This window comes from Cavia porcellus, unplaced genomic scaffold, assembly GCF_034190915.1.
Source record: "Cavia porcellus strain 051 isolate PalLab524CR breed Dunkin Hartley unplaced genomic scaffold, mCavPor4.1 scaffold_11, whole genome shotgun sequence".
In the NCBI taxonomy this organism is placed as follows: domain Eukaryota; kingdom Metazoa; phylum Chordata; class Mammalia; order Rodentia; family Caviidae; genus Cavia; species Cavia porcellus.
Window position 1 is genome coordinate 13,293,095 of NW_026947494.1, and position 20,355 is coordinate 13,313,449.

A 20,355-nucleotide genomic window follows, 5' to 3' on the forward strand; every position below is an offset into this window, starting at 1 on the left:
GATGCCTTCCCTTTATGCAGAGCAAACAGCAATGGGGTCTCTTTAGAAGCCTTGGAAAGGGAAATTCACACAGCTTCTGAAGCTCAACCCTGCACAGGCTGGTTATTTCACCACCTCTGTGACATTCCACGCCTTTCCCTTGTGCTCTACCATCAGGGAAACGCAATATAGTCGCCAGGCAACACCGTCCCTGTGCAGCGGAGCCCGCCGTGCGCATAGCAGAAGCTCCAGCTGAAGATGACTGTGGGAAGGCGGCCCCAGCGTAAGCGTGAGTCCAAATCAGCAGCTCCGCCAGACAGCAGCGGGGCCACCGCGCCTCACCTCCCCATCTGTTCACCGTCAATAGGTCTGACACTGTCGAAGTGTTTCAGGCCTTTACAGAAATCACACACACACACACACACACACACACACACACACACACACACACACATTCACATGAAGAATTTCCAAGTCAGACCCATGATGAAAGATACTTCACCAGGCCACAGCAGAGATGGCTAATGAACTACAGAACAGAAAGCAGGAATCTGGCTTCCAGGTTTTCTCAGCTATATCCTGCAAAATACAGAGCTGTGGGCCTCCTGCTAGCTTCTGTCAAATAACCACGAGTGTTACCAACATTTGGAGTTTAATGTATGATCCAAAAACAAGAAAGAAAGAAAGAAAGAAAGAGAGAGAGAGAGAGAGAAAGAAAGAAAGACAGACAGAAAGAGACAGACAGACGAACCAACTTGTATTTTAGCAGCACTAATTTAGTCTACAGATGGGTGGTTCTGCCGAGTTCTACTTTCATGTGTACAGTCAGGCCCTCTATAAATATAAAGGTACACAAAGTACTCAGAGCCATATAATGACAAGTATTCCAAAGTCCTCTGGCTGAGAGTAGAAGAACACATACAAATATATCATTATCACGTCACATTTGCCAGAGTTTTATATCCTGAAATCATTAGTGGGTGAAACCATTCTGGTTCTGAAAGAAAGAAAAATAATAAAGTACCGAGGGAATTCATTAAAATTAGTGCAGAGAAAAACCAATAATTATAGTACAAAAATTTAAGCAACACATGAAATACTAAGGGTCAGAAAAATGTAAAGAACCATTTTTAAAAAAAAATAAATGAGCAATAGCTGGGTCCAATGCCATGCTGCTCTAGTCCCAGCTACCAGTGAGGCTGAGGCAGGAGGACTGCTTAAACCCATAAGTTCGAGGTCACACCAGACAACAGTGAGCCCCTAGCCCATAAATAAAGAAGTAAAGAAATAAATAGGGCATTGGGTTTTAAAGCTTCTATCCTGTAAGTGAAAACCATGGACATACACGTTGTACAAGTATTCTGAAGACCTCTGAAAGGCACTGAATATAGAATAAAAACCCACATGAAAGTATTCCCCCCAATAATAAAAACATTCAGTGCCAGGTTAAACTACCAGCTACAATTCTTCACGGCCTTGTAGTTTATGTCAGTCCATCTACTATGGTTTCTCAGGGTCAGGCAGTGTGTTCTGCTCATCAGCTTTGGTTCACTGGACACAAACAACTGTGTTTGTGCCCTGTGCCCCTCCTTGTCCATGAGGATGGTACTCCTGTGGACCCTCTGGCCAATTAAAGCTAAAAGACCTAGCACCACCTGAACCGTCTGAACCCTGGCCAACTCCCAGACACTGAAGCCAGAGGAACAAGCACACTGTATGCAGCACAGATTGTATGTCTTACGTCACACAGCAACAACTCACCCTGAGTCCTTATGCAATAAAGAAAAACCTACAGCAAATAAGGGGATCTGTTACTGCTTGTACCTAGATGTCCTCTAAAGTCTCATGTACTCCTAGGTACTCTAGGGAGTGAACAGATCACGGGGGTGTGGCATTGGATCAGCCTGCTCATTGGTCAGCATAGCTCTGAGGATGGACCCAGTGAAGAGGGACCACCCATCCTGGGTGCAGGTGCCAATAAGCTGAGGCCTGGATGGAATGCAACGGGGAAGAGGAAGGAAGTCGCTCTGCTTCCTGACTGCCATGTCCCTCCACTGTGCTGCCCTGACTTGGAGCCAGCCAGCTACATACTGAAACCTCCATTTAGGTGAGCTAAAATAAACCTTCACTCCTTTAACTCACGGGCATCAGGTATTCTGTTCCAGCAACGAGAAAAATAGCTAAGCCATTCCTTGTTAATCCTGTTTCTGTTTGGTTTCATGTAAAGGGCTAAGAGAGAAGAATTTTATATGATCTTGAGAATACTGTATTTTTGCCTTTTTGGATAAAAACATTTTATAGTGATCCATACCACGGTTTAAATATGACCCTGGTATGTGTTGGAAACTTAATTGCTCTCCTGAAGGAACAAATGCAGGGATCAGTGAGTGAACAGGAATGTCAGTGCCTGCCCACCAGTGTCTCCGAAGTATGCAGGCTCCCAGCTGGAGCACCTCAGGATGGATCACGCCTGACATCTCACTTAGCTGGGTCTCTGGAGCTACTGGGATGGAATAAAGGTATTCTGCATGTGAGGAGGACATGAGTTTCAAGGGCCGACTCCAAATGTTTGAATGTGTCTCTCAAAAGTTCGTACATTGGGGCTGGGGATTTAGCTCAGCGGCATAAGCGCCTGCCTTGCAAGTGTGTGCTCATGAGTTCGAGCCATGGTACTGATTTTAAAAAAAGTTCATACATAGGAGCTAATCCTGCCAGTTCCAAGGACAGATTCATGCTGGCTGTGCCCTCATGTGTGGATTAGCTTCGCTATCACAGGAGTAGGGTCATTATCACAGTGGCTTTGTCATCAAGTTCTCTCTTTCTCTCCAGCATACTCTACCTTGCCATTTGATGTCCCCTGCCATGGTGTAACAATAAGCCCCAACCCAGATGCTGAGCAGATGTGGGCACCCTGCTCTGGGACCCTCCAGCCTCCAGAACCAGAAGCCAAATGAAAAGCTATTCTTTATTAAGATGCCTAGGATCATCATTTGGGCCATAAATATGCCCAAAATACTACAGGCTTGGGTTGCACTTTGGGGAGGTGTGAAAGCTGTAGAAGGTGGGCAGGGGAGCTGTAAGTTAGATCACTGAGGTGTGCACTTGAAGGGGTTGTGGGGTCCTCCGACCCTTGCCTCTCTCTCTCTGTTGTTTTCATTGCTATGAGATGAGCAGCCTTCTCCACCACACATGCCCACCAGGATGTATCATACCCATGGACCAAACCTTCTGTAACCATAAGCCATAAAATCTTTCCTTCTTATAGAAGGATTTTCTCAGGTATTTTGCCAGTCACAGAAAGCAGCTTAACACACCTACTCTCAGGAATTCTGTTACAGCAACAGAAAAACACTGCCTAAAATAAGCCACTTTTCTCCTCTATCTGGATTTTTCCCTCCTTAACTTGAAAGAAGGGACATACTCTGTCAAATTCCAGATTGACAGGAAGAGAAGGCGATCAGGGTTGGCTAACACCTCTACCTTGGTATTATCTTCTTCAGTTCTACCATGTGGCAAACACTTCTCACTCCACATTTACCACTAAGTTAGGCCCATGTTAGTGGCTGGGAAATTATCTTCCCAAGGTATCAGATTAAAAATGAGCCTGAAAACAACATAGGCCTCTATGGTCCAAATTAAAACATGGATACCACCTCTTGAAATAACTCCCACAATTCAGGGAATCCAGAGCTAAATATTAATAGGCAGGGAAAAGTATCTAAAAGAACTTAAAAAAAACTTTACTCTTTGTAACTAAGAAGGTCATGGAACCTAGAACTATCTAACCATAAGTTATTAGGGAATAACCCCTTATCCAGGAATCTAAGTGCAGGAAAGGTTAACATTATGATTTGTCTCATTATAATTCTTTCCAGAGGCTTGAATTGGCTGCAGCTCCCTAATTTTACATCTTTATGAGTTGTACCAACCCAGTGAAATCCTTCCACTTACTTAGAATACTAAGTTCTAAACAGGGAGATAAGGCAGGTGGGGAAGGGGGATGCTATAAGCTGAAGTGCTATGCCCCAGATTCATATGTGGAAGCCCTCACCTCAGTGACAGCCTCTGGAGGTAGAGGCTTTGGGAAACAAATGGGGTCACAGCAATGGAACCCTTCCCAGTAGAATTGGTGCCCTTATAAGGGGATGCAGGGTCATCATGCTACCATGTGGGGAGACAGCAGGAAGAGGCCCCCACCAAGAACCTGACCATGCTGGTCCCTGCTCACCATGTGTGTCGGCCTTCAGAACTATGAGAAACAAGTGTGTCAGCCCCCCAGGTCGTGGAACCTGGAGCAGCAGCCCAAACTAGGACAAGAAGAATCCAAGGCCAAGGCCTCAGTGGGGAGCAGGGGTGATGGATGGATAACTGGTGGTCAACTTGCAAAACCAGCTGAGCTGAATCAGAATGGTGCTGAGGACTGCAGCCAGCATAAAAAGGAGAACTGGAGAGGAAGAGGTGTTGTCTGCTGCTGCTGGTTCTCCTGCTCTTTCCTGATATAAAGTTGGCTGTTCTTGTCATCAGAGCAGCTCAGGACCTTACTGTCACTGAAAGTGGCTGTGATTCACTTTGGGGGAGCTCTGGTCCTTACTTTGAGCATCGCTTCCTGGCTCTAGAGGAGAAGTTATGTGCTGTTCAATCTCCAGAAAACTGTCTCACTGGCTTCCTGGTAGAAATTCAGCTGTTCTCATTGTCGGAGGCTTGGGACCTCACTGTCACTGAGGATGGCTGTGGTACTTTTCGGGGGAGCCCTGGTCCTTACTTTGAGCATCACTTCCTGGATCCAGTGCAAAACCCTCAACATGCCAGCACAGATCCTTCACCTCGCTGGCACAGACTTTCCAGCTTCCACTGCTGACCTTTGGGCCTTCTCAGCGCAGATCCCTGAAACACACTTGCATGCGTCATTGTCATGGGCTCTAGGCCCTCAGCTGGATTCTTTGGGTCTTAAGAGTGTGGAGATTTCCTGCACTTCTTGTATCTAACTCTTTGGGTGACTATCATAAAATAATCCCTGACTACAACACAGGGAAACAGTACAGAGGTGGCGCTGGAGTCGGACACCTGTCACACATCCTGCACGGCTGCTTCCCACCTCCCTCTGTTCCTTGACATCAGCTTCTCACACGAGATCAGCTCACTCCTCTTCCGAAAGTAAACCAGCAGCAGCCAGGAAAAGCTTTCTCTAGAGCTCAGCTACCTGCTCTCCTGCTGGTGATGCAAGGATCACTCCCATGTTGGAACCAGCAGGAGAAAACTTGCGTGTGCCCTGAAGAACAGAGACAGACAGACCTGACTTCTGTCTCTCCATGTGGCACAATGCCCCATCCAAAAGGCCCAGCTCACATTACTTACATACCTGTGCACAATCCTAAGACTGTGGAGTCTTCAGAAAGACCTGGGACAGTGCTTTCTACACCCATTTTTCAACTGTAAAATAGGACTTAAAACTCTCTACCACTGAGTCTTCACTGTGTACTCCAAGCCCGCTGCACTCACTAAAATCCCCTTAAAGATGACTTCACTCCAACTTATCCCGAGTGGATAAAAGTACTTACACGTGCAATTTATTAAAACAGCCATTTTTGGGGCTGAGGATGTTCTGCTTGGTAAATTTTGCAACACAGGCTGTTTGTTTCCATAGCAGATGATTCCTGAATCATGGTTGAAAATATTCTCACTGGTTCCCATAAAGATAACAATAACCTGTCAAAATTGTGGAGGCCATCAGACCAAGGCCACATCGCTTCCAGTGGGTGTTTTTGTTTTTGTTTTTGTTTTGTTGTGTGTGTGTGTGTGTGTGTGTGTGTGGGTGTGGATGTGTGTGTGTGTGGAAGTAAAAGCACTAGTCCAAAATTGCAAGCTTGTAGGTCGGGAGGAATAAACATCCAAGATGTCGCTTGGGCTTTGAGAAGGCTCTGAATGTGTTAGTTTAAAAATACTCTCTAAGAACACAAGCCAAATGACAGCAGGATTATAAGTTGTCTCTCCCAGTTGTTCAGGTATTAAAAACAGGACAAAGTAAGAATAGCCTTCACGAGGACTAATAAACAGCACGCAGTCACGGCGCGGTGGCCAGGCAGGACCAGGACACCCGCTTGCTGCTTCTCCTACCAAAGACCCCTAAACAGCGGTGCAGACCCTCTCTCCTGCACGCTGGGTCAGCTTTTTAAAAGAAACGGTTTCGGGGCTGGGGATTTAGCTCAGCGGCATAAGCACCTGCCTTGCAAGCAGGCAGTCGTGAGTTCGATCCCTGGTACCGATAAAAATGAAAAAGACAAAAAAAAAAAAAAAAAAAAAAAAAAAGAAAGAAACGGTTTCGATGGCAAATGAAGGGCGCCTCCCCGGGATCCTCCTGGAGGAGCAAGGCGCTCACGGCCAGGGCCCGGGGCTGCCCAGGGGCTGTGGAGGCCCCGCCCCTCCAGCCGCCCCCAAGGCCCCACCCTCCCTGGCGCCCCGCCCTCCACCCTCCTGGCCGCTGGGCAGGTTTTGCAGCAGGACCGCTGCTGGTTGCCATTCCGCAGCAGATTCATGGACCGTGAACAAAGCTGCCCTCCTGCCCGGGCCCTCCCGCAGCCATAATCCCGGCACGCCCAGTGCCAGAACTCCTTGCTGCCTCCCTGTGGCCCGGCAGCCCAAGGCGGGCCTGCTTTTTCTGCTTCACCCACATGGGCACGGCTCCCTATTTTGCGGACAAAACCAAAAAGGATAAACCCAACCTGCTGGCCACTTGCATCAGCCAACAAATGGGAGCACAGCGGTACCTCGGTTCACAAATTTCATTTTTCCCATGATTCTGGAAAAAATGGCCACAAACATTCGTGTTTATGAGAGAAAGATGACCACATGTTCATCACTGAAGCAAAGTTCACAGAAACCAAATTTAGCCAAATGCTTCTGTCTCCGAACGACATTGTGAACCAAGGTAGCACAGTAATCTAAATGTCAACTGATGGCAGCAAAGCAAAATGTCACATAGCCAGACAATGGAGATAGCCATGAAAAGGAACAGAACACCAGTAAAAGTTACAACGTGGATGAACACAGAAGTCATTATGCTAAGCGAAAGAAGCCAGACACAGCTATGGTCACACGGTTCCACTGCCAGGGAACATCCAGGAGAGAATGAATTCAGAGAGACAAAGAAGTGTGTGGATGCCAGGAGCTGGTGGGAAGGAGAAAGAGGAACGACTGCTTAGGGATAGGGTGATAAAAACGGTCTGGAACTAGACAGTGGTGATGATATGGCACATAAATGTATGTTATGTGCATTTTAGCACAATAAAAATTGAAATCCAATTAAAACCCAGCTAATGCTTTTTTGGATCACTTCAATTTCTCTCCATCCATTCACCATCAATATCCTCCAATATCGAGTTCACACCAACCACAAATCAGTTTTCTTGATCTTCATCTCATCCTTAGCCTCTAAATTTGGTTTTCTATTACTAAAAACCTCTTCCTTCTTTTCGATACACATAAACAAAAACATGAAGCACTATTTATAAAGAGAGCTGTGTGCCTCAGCTTTCTGCTACTGTAAACAAATACGGTTGGGCAGATCAACTTAAAATGAGGCAGTTTGTTTAGGCTCAGTTTCAGATTGCCAGTCCATGACTGGCTGGCCAACTACTTCGGGCTGTGGTGTGAGGGTGTATCGTGCTGGATGTGCATGGTGCACTGCTTAGCTCATGGCGGCCAAGCAATGAAACACAAAGAGGAAAGGGCTGGGCCCATCCCATGACATCGCCTCCTCCAACAAGGCCCCACCTCTTGAAGGATCAGCACCTCTGAAAAGCACCATAGACTGGTGACCAAGTCTGCACACCTGGGACTGTGGGGGGCACAGATCCTAATCACAGCTATCTCCAAATGCATTTTAAACCAGTGCCCTCCTCCATGGTACTGGCACATGGGTGCTGACCACTTGCCTGAAACCCTTTTCCCCTGGCTTCTGCACATGGCATCTCCACGACTTTTCCTGGCTGTCCTGGCCACAGTGGTTCCTTTCTGAGGCCCTCTTCCTCCTCCGTTCATTGGGAACATCCTTTCAAGCCTGTTCTTGGCCACCTGTCTTTTCCCTTGCTGTGGCGAAGCTTCAGTCCTCACTCCTCTGGTCCCTTGTACCAGGGTTCAGCTCTCCCGCCAGCCAGGTCAAGCTACCTTTCTTAAGTCACTCGGCAGAACTCCCTGGATGTCCCTGCACATCACAAAGGATACTACTGTTCACTGGTTTTTTACTGCAGCTGTGACAAATGGTCATGAGTCTGGGCCTTTAAACCCCAACCCAGCTCCATGCTCTGTGCCAGCGGTCAGACCCCAGCCTGGTCCGTGGGTGCCAGCTCTCCCTCCCCAAGACCATTTCCTCACCTCTCTGGGCTTCGGAGCCCTGTGTCTCAGTTACTTTTTATTTGTTGCTGAGACAAAATACCTTATGCCCAAAGTTAGGGAAAAAAAAAGTTTATTTCTTACAGTTCTTGAAGGTTTCAGTCCATACTCAGTTGGCTCCAAGGCAGCATGGCACGGCAAGGCCGCCATTCATGGCTGCTGCAAACAGCAAAGCAGAAACCAGCAAGAGAGAGAGACACACCTTCTTCCCGCCATTACATCATATCGTGGCTCCACCCCTGGGTGGGTGAAACACTCACACCACCAATCCAAGTGCTAGACAATGAACCAATCACAAACACTAGATTTGGTCCAATCCATAATTCATGAGGTTTGAGGGCTACTGAAATAAAACATGACACCCTGCTTTCCTTGGCTTGGGCACTCTTTCCTCTGTCTTCAAAGCCTGCAGCCAGTATCTTCCTGCCTTTTTGCTCTGCCTCTTTCTTAAAAAGAATCTGGCGGTTGGGGGGGGGGGGGCTGGGAATTTAGCTCATAGGCATAAGCACCTGCCTTGCAAGCACGCAGTCGTGAGTTCGATCCCTGGTACCGATAAAAACGAAAAAGACAAAAAAAAAAAAAAAAAAAAAAAAAAAGAACCTGGGATAACACTGGTCTACCCGCTATTCCAGTGTCATCTCCATCTCCACACTCTTAACTTAACCACATGTGCCAACTCTGCATAAGATAAGAGATGAGGGCGGAAAGCAGCCAGGCTGGTGCAGGCGCGCAGCTAATTCAGCATTCTGCAAGCACCCAGGCCTTGAGGACATACAATGGCAGCCACAGGTCTCCTGCACTTTTCCAACAAGCAGGGACCTTTGCCCTTAGTACTTAACAAGTCAGTTTATACCTGGACACCAACAGTTCACCAAGGAGTTCTCTCCATACAATCACTTGTAAACTCAGCTATTTTCTGCGATATGCAACTCAAGGTTATTTGATGGGAGATAAAGGAGCCGATCTACGAATCTCCACTCCTTTCCAAGAGAGGAAAAATACCAATCCAGGAACCACAGGAAAGAAGGACCACGAACAGCACGCTAACATTCAAAGAATTTGACAACGTGGGGTTTGGTGATGCACACCTGTGAGCCCAATTCGCAGGAGGCTGAGGCAGGTGGATCACCACAAGTTTGAGACCAGCCTGGGCTACACAAAAGAGTTCAAGGCCAATCTGCACTACAGAGTGAGACCATGTTTCAAGCTAGAGACAGACAGAGAGACAGAGACAGAGATTTGCCAAGACAGTGCGTAGAAACACGCATAAAAGGGTTATGAACTCAAAGTGCCTCTTCATTCTTAGGGACTTTGCAAATTTCTAGACTAAACAGCACAGGCATTTGTCACCGATTCGCTCCGTGCCCGTGCTGGCAGTTGCACTTCCCTCCTGTCTCCCTTATCCTCCAGGGACACCCCTATCGCCTCTCTTTGCTTCTCTAAGTGCATGTGCATCCATAAATACGCGTGCCACAGGCCACGCGCGGATGGTGGAAACCTGCATTGGATTTTCTCCATCTAACCAAGGTTTCTGCCCCGCCTGAATGTGCAAGCTCTAACACCAGGCTGGGGCCACCAGGAGGAGCTGCCGAGGTCCTCTCTGCGCGGACCTCAGGAGCAGGCCCGCTTCTCACACGCCCCCTGGTGGTGGCCAGTGCTGGAACACAGCTGGGCTGGCTCAAACTACAGCCACCAGGAAGCTTGGGAGAGTCCCTTGGCTTTTCCTAAAGCACCAGTCAGAGCCCAAGTATCAGTATCGATTTCACACAACCTTCCAAGTCTAGTTTTCCCCTTTGGAAACTGTTCGCTTAATGCATCTACCTTCTTCCTTTTGTAGATTTTTTTTTTTTTTTTGCTACAAACGGCTGGCTCAGACATTCACCAAAACAATGGCTAGTCTGATCAAGAAAGCATACACCAGAGAAACAGACTGGACCCCTGCGCTGTGCAATAGTCATGTGCTGGAATAGTATACAGCAGCCAAAAATAAATGAGCCACAGCTACATACAGCAACATGATTAGTGTTTTCCAAAAAAACTACGTTGAGGCTAAGACCTTGGTCCTAGAAGATGATGCAAACAAAGTACATTCTTCTAAATCTCAAAAGCCCACATTTTGAGCTGGGCATGTACAAGATCCTGGCTTCAAAGCCCAGGACTGCACAAAGATGTTCTTATTTAGGGATCCATATAATTTAAACGGATATAGGCACAAGTTTTTCTAAAAACAAGAGGCAGAAGAGCAATGAATTCAAGACCAGGCTGGAAGGGAGGCAGTGGCTTGGGTCTCGCTTGGAGGGGAGGGGTCTCTGTACTATGCTGCAGCTGTAAGGCCCTACCGCGCATACGTACATGCCTCGCCACGCATGAACACAGGATACGAGGCCTGTCAATGGCAGACCAAGAGGATAAAAATTGGGACGCCATGCCTCCAGGTTCATTAATTCTTGTGCTCTGAGCATAAGGACAGAATCGGGATTCTGACTCCAAACACTTACTTGAAACATCCCAGGGTCTTCCCAGGTTCTGTCTGGATCCTGCTGCCTATCTTTGGATGTGCCACTTGGCGCAGCCTCTGAGGCTCCCGGAAGGAGCCGGAAGGACTGAGTCACTTCCGGGGACACGATCTGACCCGGAAGTTAATCACCTTCTCACCCCAATGCTGGGAGGCGGGGTCCCGCATGTAGTCACAGTAACTCAGCTTCGTGGGGTTCCACCACCATCTCCGTTTCTAGGACGACGGGGACAGTGTCCCTCCTGGTAACCGGGACTGCCCTGGGTACTTAGGTGCACTCAGGCCCCACCCTGCACCTACCTGCAGGGCCCCGCGCCCTGCTGAATAGCTGTTCCTGTCCCCTCTTGATCAAGGCGTGTTTTGTTAGTTAAAGAAAAAATATACAGTAAGGATAAATGAAATTTTAAAATTCAAAACAAATCCCCCCCTGCAGAAATAACATCTGCGGACTAATAATTGTGACATATTGTACATTATATATCACTGTGCTTACTTTAAGTCAACTTTTATAAAAATCAGCAATAAAAAATTCTTCATATGCCTATTCTACACACTTCCAATCCTAGGATTTGCCCTGAAGGGGACGCTGTAGCTGTGGGAGGCGAAAGGTCACCTTCCCGCCCCTAGGCAATTTACCTGTGGTGCGAAATGAATTCCAATGGGCTACCTGGGCATCAATAATGCCCCTTAGGCTCCACCCCAAACCTAAACTACACGTATGCCCCCACACCACGTGTTTGGCAGAGAGAAAGCCAGACCCTGGAGGTGATGGAGTGTCTCTCTGCATTCTTAAAATAAAGGCCACTTTATTGTATATTCTGTCTTCTAACTGCACTTAAAACTCTTTCACCTAGCACTGAGTGGCTGAGACAGGAGGATCACCATGAGTTCTAGGCCAGCCTGGACCACATGGCAACACCCTATCTTTGAAAAAAAGAAAAAATAGGTGCATAAGACTTATTTTCACAAAGCTCCTAAGTGATTTTTTATGTAACACATATTGATGGCAATGGGATCCTTAGTGTTACAGGCTACTGAGCTAATTAGAAAAATCATAGGCAGTCAGACAGGGCTAGGCCCTTGAAGAAGCCAACACAGAGGACCAGATGTCTGGTGACTTTGGAGGACACACGCCTCTTGCTATAGGCCAGATCTCAAGACAGAAGGCAAAACAAATGCAACCACACCTTAAATATAATCCTTAGGGATTAAATCTGGTTCACTTTGAGAAACCAAGAGTCGCCATCCCAATCCCCTATAGGAGAAGTCACTGATCTTTAAGAATGCCCGCTTCTACAGGACTTGCCTCCTGATTTGTTCCCAATTTAATCAACTTTACTTGAGCTATTAATGTTATTGGCTAAACATAAGAGTTCCAGTTTAGACCCACCTCACCTCATGATTTTACTCTATAAAAATCCTAAGAAAATACAGAATCTTTGGCAACCCACTCAGGACCTCATCTGCCTCTCTCAGACAGAAGCTTTTTTTCTCTCAATAAATATTTCTGCTCTTGACCTCCATCGTTCCTGAAATTCATTCTTGGATTTCAGAGAACACGACCTTGTTCCAGACATATAATATATTATTCCCCTATATCATTAGCACATAGTTCTCCATTCATTTCCCTCCAAAATAGTCTTAAGCACCAGTGCCTTGTTTCAGGCTTGTCTTCCAACGGTCTCCTTTTCAAGGGACAAATTGAAAACAACACAACTCCCTGGAATCCGGGTAGAAAACTCGGGGGCTCTCAGACCAACTCCAGGGGAGGGTTTTCTCCAGCCCATGAATGGGCCCCTTCTTTGTCAGGGCCAGAAGAATGAGGCTTTGATTCTCCACTGCATGAGAGATGACTACAGAATTGTCCTCAGTTATTATTTTTGAAAGCAGGAATAAAAGCCCCATTGGAGAGCTGCTTTTGGGCAGGGCGTACTTTTGACGTGGCACTCAGCTCCTATGCTCACTGGGACAGCACAGGCCTGTTACACGCAGCGGAGCCAGTTAGGAATATCATAGGCAGGTAGGCAGGGCCAGGCCCTAGAGGAAGCAGGCACAGAGGACCAGATATCTGATGACCTTGGAGGCTACACACACCTCTTGCTGTGGGCCAGATCTCAAGACAGAAAGCAAAACAAATGCAACCACACCCTTACATATAATCCTTAGGGATTAAATCTGGATCACTTTGAAGTCAGGAGTCACCATTCCAATCCCTAGGGGAGAGTCACTGCTCTCTAAGAATGCCCGCTTCCTATGTGACTTGCTTTCCCATTTGTCCCTAATGTAATCAATTTTACCTGAACTATTGATCTTATTGGCTAACTATAGTTATGCCCCACCTTATGCCCATCTGCTTATGACTTCCCAATTGTTCCCCTCCACCCCACCTTAAACCCATGGTTTTACTCTATAAAAATCCCTGAAAAAGACAAGAGTCCTTGATAACCTGCTCAGGACCCCTTCTGTCTCTGTTCAGATGGAAGCTTTCTTTCTCTCAATAAATATATTCTATTCTTCACCTCTGTTGTTCCTAAAATTCATTCTTTGGTTTTAGAGAACAGGAACTCACAGACATAGTAGGTTGGGAGTCTCATTCCCCTATATCAATTCCACTGCCTGCCATCCCAGCATTCAGGAGGCTGAGGCAGGAGGACCAAGACCAGCCGGACTATGGAGTGAGTTCAAGGCCACTTGAACTACCTCCTGAGACTTTGTCTCAAAAAACAATTGAAACACTCAATGCTAATAGTTTCAAACTATGAGCCTGAGAATTATTCTTCCTGGAAAAAGAGTAGTAAGTCTTTGAAGCTACCAGCTCTTCATCTGAGAATTCATGTCAGCCACTATCTATGCAGTTCCGGTGTGAACAGAGAGCTAACATTCCCAGGCTGAGGCAGGAAGATCGAAAGTTCAAGACCAGCCTGGGCAATTTAGTGGTGTGCTGAGGCCCTGGCTCAAAATAAAAAATAAAAAAGGAACTGGGAACATAGCTCAGTATGCAGACCCTCAGTTCAATCCTCTGTATCAACACCCCACAAAACACGGTCTCTCACAGGTCCCTGCAGGCCTCCGGAGAACAATGCTGCTAACTCTGCCCTCGGTCCCAAGGGCCAGCTCCAGCCTCAGACTGCACGGGGACCCTCCCCACCCCTCTTGGAGACAGCACAGCACAGGAAGCCACTGAATAGCTGGAAAGTCCACCAGGAACCCCAGGCACTCAGCCATCACTTTCAAATTTCAAATTTTTTTGCCGTGGGAAAAGAATTTATTTCCTGTAAATTTGAAATTTAAAATAATAGCTTGAGAGCTATCAGAACTGGAAACAAAATAAGATTTATGATAAGAATAGTCTTTTTACTCCAGGTTGTAATACATTATTAAGGAACTAGGTAAAAAAATTCTAAATGGTTTTCAGTGTAAGTAGTATCTCCCTTACATTTACTTTAAAAAAAATAATAAACCTGGCTAAACTGAAAATTTTGTTTTTGGAAAAGGAGGTATGGCTTTGTAAGGAACACCTGTAACGCCAGCACTCAGGAGGCTGAGGCAGGAGGATTGCTGAGTGGTGAGTTCAAAGTCAGCCGGGGCTACCTAGTGAGTCCCTCTCAAAAAATAAAATAAAATAAAATAGGAGATACGCAGGAAAATGTGCATGCATGCTTCCTTGTTTGTTAACAGAGGATTTTATTCAATTGACTGCCATAGTTCTGTGCAGAAATGAAAAGCTTTTATGATACTCTGACCCAAGTTTCAATTCAGGACTAGAAATGAACCGTAGGAGAGGTTTATGTGGTTCTGCTATAAATCCTGTTCACCGAGTGGAGCTGGTGTTTGTAAAGAAGCAGATCAAGCAGGAACCCTGCTCAGAACTCAGCCACTGGCTGGGCGGGGTGACACAAGTCTATATCCCCAACACTCAGGAAGCTGAGGCAGGAGGATTGCCATGAGTTCGAGGCCAACCTGGGTTCTATCGTGAGATCCTGCATCAAAAAAACCCATCAAAAAAACGGCCACCGAAAAAACCTATTTTCCAGATATGTACACTGATTCGTGGATGATATCGGATTTCAATTTTCCAATTCTCACAGTTGATGGTGCCACCAGATTCAGACCCAGCTTTAACATCCTCTCTCTCGAATCTGCCAGCTGTTTCAGCCTGGGCCAGGTAAGTCTAGAGTGGTGAGTTCAAAGTCACCCTCCCTTCGGGTGCATGCCCATGAGCAGCACGGGCACACCTGCCTGCAAGTGACCACACCTCCTCCTTAGGACGCAGCATTTCCGGGGCCCCTGGTAAAGCCACCAACACCCTGTGCTGGAGGTGGAGTGGCTGTACATAGAGCCAGCCTCCTCCAAAGACAAGCACTGGCCTGCAGCTGCACGTCTGCCCCGTGCTGGGGACTCCGGGCCACTCATGCTGCGGACAGAGGCACTGAGCCACCTGGAGGGAGCCGCTGGCCACGCAAAGCCTGAAAAAGAGCCACGGGGAGCCAGGCACGGTAGTGCACACCTGTCATCCCAGTACTCGGGAGGCTGAGGCAGGAGGACTGCTGCAAGTTCAAAGCAAGCCCGGGCTACATAGTGGGACCTTGTGTCAAAAACAAAAATAAAATAAACCAAAAAGCATAAAGGTTTACATTCAAAGCACAGCAGGGGACAATGTTCTGACCAAAGTGACCATAAATCTAACCGAGTCTTATGTCAAAGAGCAGAACTCTTTTCCAAAGGCCACTGGTTCCTGTGATCTAACAGTCCCTTCACCACACTTCCTCTGTTCTGTCACCTGCTCGAGGGGAAACGCAGGCGGAGAAGGCTTAGGACCCTCACCCGGCAGCCCCTCGCTGGAGCCCCTGGTGGGCCCCGTCCCAGCTCCGCTCTGCTGGCTGCTCTCCTCCGGCTCTGGTTGTGTGAGGCAGGTCGCCCTACTGGTGGAGGTGAAAATTTTGTCCTGGTTCCCATGGCTTCTTCGCTGTCATGCCTTCCAGACTCAACTAAGGTATTATTGTATATTGTTCAGGGAAAATGTTTATTTTAACCCAATTCCTACAAATATTCACTTTAGTAGACTTTAAAGCCTCAAAATCTCGTTTTTCTGCTCCCTGTCTACCCAGTCAGTGAAGTGAGTCTCGCTCCCTTCATCTACTAGCCCCACCCTCTCCTCCTCAGTTGGAAGCAGCACCATGACGTCGAGGTGGATGGTGGCCAACGGGAGAGGTGGCACTTCCCTCTGGTGAGGCAAGGAGTCAGGCGATTCATCAGTGTCCAATACATGCTCACACCAAAGGACCTCTCATCCCTCCTTGTTTTGTCTTTGCAATCCAAAGTTCTCTGACCGACCGCATGCAGAACCCTGTAGAACATTGTTCTAGAACATTCTAGGATGTTCTAGGACCAAATGAGTCTGACCCTGTTCTCCCATCACAGCTGCATTGTTCATGCCTCCAAAACAGTGTTGAAGAAAATCCCAGAGAGAAATGCCTTTCTCTCTTCACCTCCAAACCCTCACACAAAGCCATGCTCAACAGTGCAGCTAAGTACCAACCATTTCCCTTCAGGAGTTCCATTGTCACCCCTGTCCTCAGGTCCGGGGTATTCCTCTAATTATTCTCATAGATGACTACAGGACTCAGGTCCTTGTCACCAAAACGTGCTCACAGACACACACCAGTGGCCTCCCGCCGTGCCTCGCCCTCAGACAGCCCCACCATGGTGACGTCCCCTACCTTTCGCTGAGGCTTCTCCACAGCTGGGCACCTGCAACAGGGAGAAGCAAACATGAGCTGGAGCAGAGGCATTGAGCTCCTGAGGCCTTCTTGACTAGGAGGAAGCAGCCAGGCCCGGGAGTGGGACGCTCCCAGAGGTTAGCAACAGTGAGTGTCCCTGGCTGTGCACTTGTGGGCCGTGAGGGGACAGTCATGTACTAAGGTCCCTGCACCTGCAAAATGAGAGCTCCCTGCCATGGGGACCTCACTGCCAGAGCAAGCGGTGCAGGAATTACTTGAGAGGCATAGCCACCAGAGGGCTGGGACAACAGGAAACATCAAGAAGGTGGGCATGAGAAGCGACTTGGAAGGGCAGTCTTGGCACACAGCTGACAAAAAGGAGAATGTGGAGGCACTAGAACGCCCACGTGTAATCCAATACTCAGGAGGCCGAGGCAGGAGGATTGCTATGAGTTCAAGGCCAGCCTGATCCTGACTCAAAAAACCAAGAGAGAAAGACAGACAGAGAGAGAAAAAATAAATACAGATATAACCTGAAAAAGGATATTTGTACCTGCTTGTTCTTTAGATGTTGTGAACTTGTATCTAGGTGCAAATAAAATCAACAAAAAAATATACATTCTTTGCTTTCCAAAATCTCTAGCAATTATCTTTGTTGGACTAAGTCTTGATGTCAGACTCTCAGCAGATTTAAGGAAGCAGAATATAAGAAATGATCATGAGGTGGGGTAGGACAGTGCACGTCTGCAATTTCAGCACTGAGGAGACTGAGGCAGGAGGATCACCCTGAGTCAGGGCTACATGGTGAGCTCCAGACCAGTCTGAACTACACAGTAAGACCTTGTCTCAAAATAAAAGGGAAGGGAAAAAAAGCCGAGGAGGACAAGGAAGAAGAGGAAGGAGAATTAGGAAGAAAAAGAAATAATCCTCAGAAAAGTTCTACATTTTCCCTCAGACTAAAGGTCAAAGATGTTGCCCTTTAAATTCTTCCGTATCTTCTACCAGAGATCTGTGTGACAAATTCTTCTTAACATTTATGTCCAGAAAAACAAAGCTTCTCAAAGTCATTGGCTTTAATTCTTTGGGCAGCCAGGATTGTGCAATTCATCAGCTTGGTCTAGGCTGCCAGTAAGCACAGGGAAAATCCGTCCCTCAGTTACGGCCACTAGATTAGACTTCTGTCCGTCAGAATCTTACACTGACACTCCTTACAAGCTGCTTCAACCTTTACAGGGTCAGGCAGCTTATAAAAGCAAGCCAAAGAACCCAGGGAGGTGCGCGTCCCGGTGCATTCAGAGTGGAGAAGAACAGGGAAAGCTCAGCTCCTGCAGTGTCCGCTGGCCCTGCACACTGCGTTTCTCCAAAGACTCCAGAGCAGAGGCGAGGAAGCAGGTGTCAGGACATCTGTCTGCTCACCTGTCCTACTCCTAAGAGCTGCTGCAATGAGTGCAGCAGGAGGGCAGGGCACAGGGACATCAGAGGAGGAAGGACAGCTCTCTGCAGTCTCCGGCCCAGGCAGGAGCCAGTGAGCAGGCGAGGAGGAGGAGAAAGTCTGGCCAACGACAGGCTGAGCAGAAACGTCTAGTGCAGTCCCACAGCCAGGCCCGAGCACAGGAAGACAGGCAGGGTGGGCAGAGGGCGTGCCAAACACCATCCTGGGGCTTCGAGCAGTACTTCCAAAGGCCAAAGTCAAAGTTGAGGCCGCCCAGCAGGTGACAGAGCCCAGCTTCTGGGTGCTCACCAGCCTGGCTGGGTGCCTGCTAGGTCCCAGCTCCCATCCCCGGTATGTTAAAAGGGCACAGTGGAGATGACAGAGGGGAAGCTATGAGGAGGTGATATCTTCAAATGTCTCCGGGGTTGTGGGACCAAGGGGACATCTGTTCCCCTCCTAGCTACAGGGCAGTTGCAGCTGATCTTATAGAGAGCTTGGGGGCCAGGAGAGTGGGAGGGGGCTGATTACTTCATCGCAACAAGGGAGAAGTGGTTAAAGCCCAGTTAAGGATGCAGGGTTAGGGTCAGAGGACTAAGGTTAGGGCTGGAGGGTTAGGGTTTGGGTGAGAGGATTGGGGTTAGAAGTAGAGTTAGGGTTACAGGTTAGGGTTAAGGTCAGGCTCAGGCTCAGGCCTAACCACCACCCCTGGCTTTTAGCTTGACTTTTTAATCCTTGATGACTTGGCCTAGGGGAAGGGGAAATATGGCAGCTCACACCCATAATCTCAGCACTTGGGGAGGCGGAGGCAGGAGAATCACCCTGAGTTCAAGCCCATCATGAGCTATATAACAAGGTTATCTCTTCCAAAAAAAATAAAATAAAAGAATTAAGAAGTTCAAATTCTGTCATCCAACTGTGCCAATAGTTAATAACAGTGCGCACTTTAGAAAATCTGGTAGAAGCATTAAAAATGAGGAGCAGGAGATTACAGTTATAGTCACTGCAGTTTGCTGTCTGGAGCCACAGAGGTGGGCAGCCACAGCTGATAGCTGGGAAGAAGGCACAGCTGCCCCCAACCTGCCAGCCCAGTCCTCCCACCCTTTCTGCTGCGACAGGAGCCACGGCATCTGGAGAGCAGCTGCTGGCTCTGCTGGAAGCCATGGAGCAGCCCGAGCAGCCCACAGGTGTGACCTGGAGCCCCTCCTGGCAGCTGTGCGCCAGGCTGTGAAAGGGTCTCTGTCCTCAGTTTCTCCAGGACATGGCAGGCAGCAGAGCTGCTCTGGCCACAGACTGCGGCGCTCTGGCTAGTGCAGTGAGGAGGCTGTTTTCCTTTCTCTTTTCCTGTCCGGAAATGCTGCGTTCAGAACCACCTCACCCAGCAGGTCAGGTGTGATCCCTGGTGCCAGGGCTGGCACCCCAGGTGGGAAATGAGTCTCTACAGATGTGACTAGGTTATAGAGATGATGCTGGGGCTCAGGTGAACACACGAGTATCCGCTGATGAAAGGAGGGTTAGGGAGATGCAACATGGACAGGAGGGAAGGGGTGTAATCACCAAGGCAGGGTACAGGGTTGAGGCCACAGCCAAGGGACACCAGGCAGCACCCAGCAGAAGTGGGGAGAGGACAGAGAGAGACCACTTCCTGGAGCCCACAGAGGGGTGCAGCCCCCACAACCTCGATTTTGGCCCAGATTCTGACTTGGATGAACGGTCTCCAGAGCTAAGGGAGACAGTTGTCATTTAGAACCACCCAGTTTGTGGTCGTTTGTTACACAGTCATGAGAAACTAACGCAGTCTATGGCATGTCTTCCCTATGGAGAAGACAGAGAATGGCCCGGCTCAAGAGCTGGACTAGAGGTGGGCATGCCGGAAGCCCAGAAAGGCTGAGGAAGGGACAGTGCTAGGAGCTCATGGCCAGCTGGGGGCATGTGAGACCCTGGCTTAGAAATGAAAGAGGGGGAAAGGAAAGGGAGGGAGAGGGAGAAAGGAAGGGAAAGGAAGGAAGAGAGGAAGTGAAGGGGACTGGAGCGGGGAGGACACACAGAGGAGAGGAAGGGGGATGGGGAGGGGGGAGAGTGAGGGGGAGGGCAGGAGCAGAATAGGGCAGGGGGAGGGGAGTAGAAACTGAGGCCGGCTGGTACTCTTTCAACCCTGCCACCTCAAATCTTAAAAGGTCTGAATCTTCACAATTTATGCAGAAGAAATCTCCGTGAAGACAGAATAGGCTACGGCTGGGGAAAGGGTAGTAAACACGGTGAGACCGCGGTATGTATCTAGACCCACTCCGCAGGAGGAAGGTAATTACTCCATGTCTCGGACA

At 48.2% G+C, this 20,355-nt stretch overlaps 1 protein-coding gene across 1 annotated transcript in view; it reads right to left on the reverse strand.

Annotated features, from left to right (window-relative positions):
• Nucleotides 1-20,355, reverse strand: part of Retreg1 (reticulophagy regulator 1) — a 125,224-nt gene that overhangs the window by 64,739 nt on the left and 40,130 nt on the right. The window contains exon 3 of the mRNA XM_023563754.2: nt 16,603-16,633. Coding sequence (XP_023419522.2) covers nt 16,603-16,633 — 31 coding nt within the window. The remainder of the gene's footprint in view (nt 1-16,602; nt 16,634-20,355) is intronic.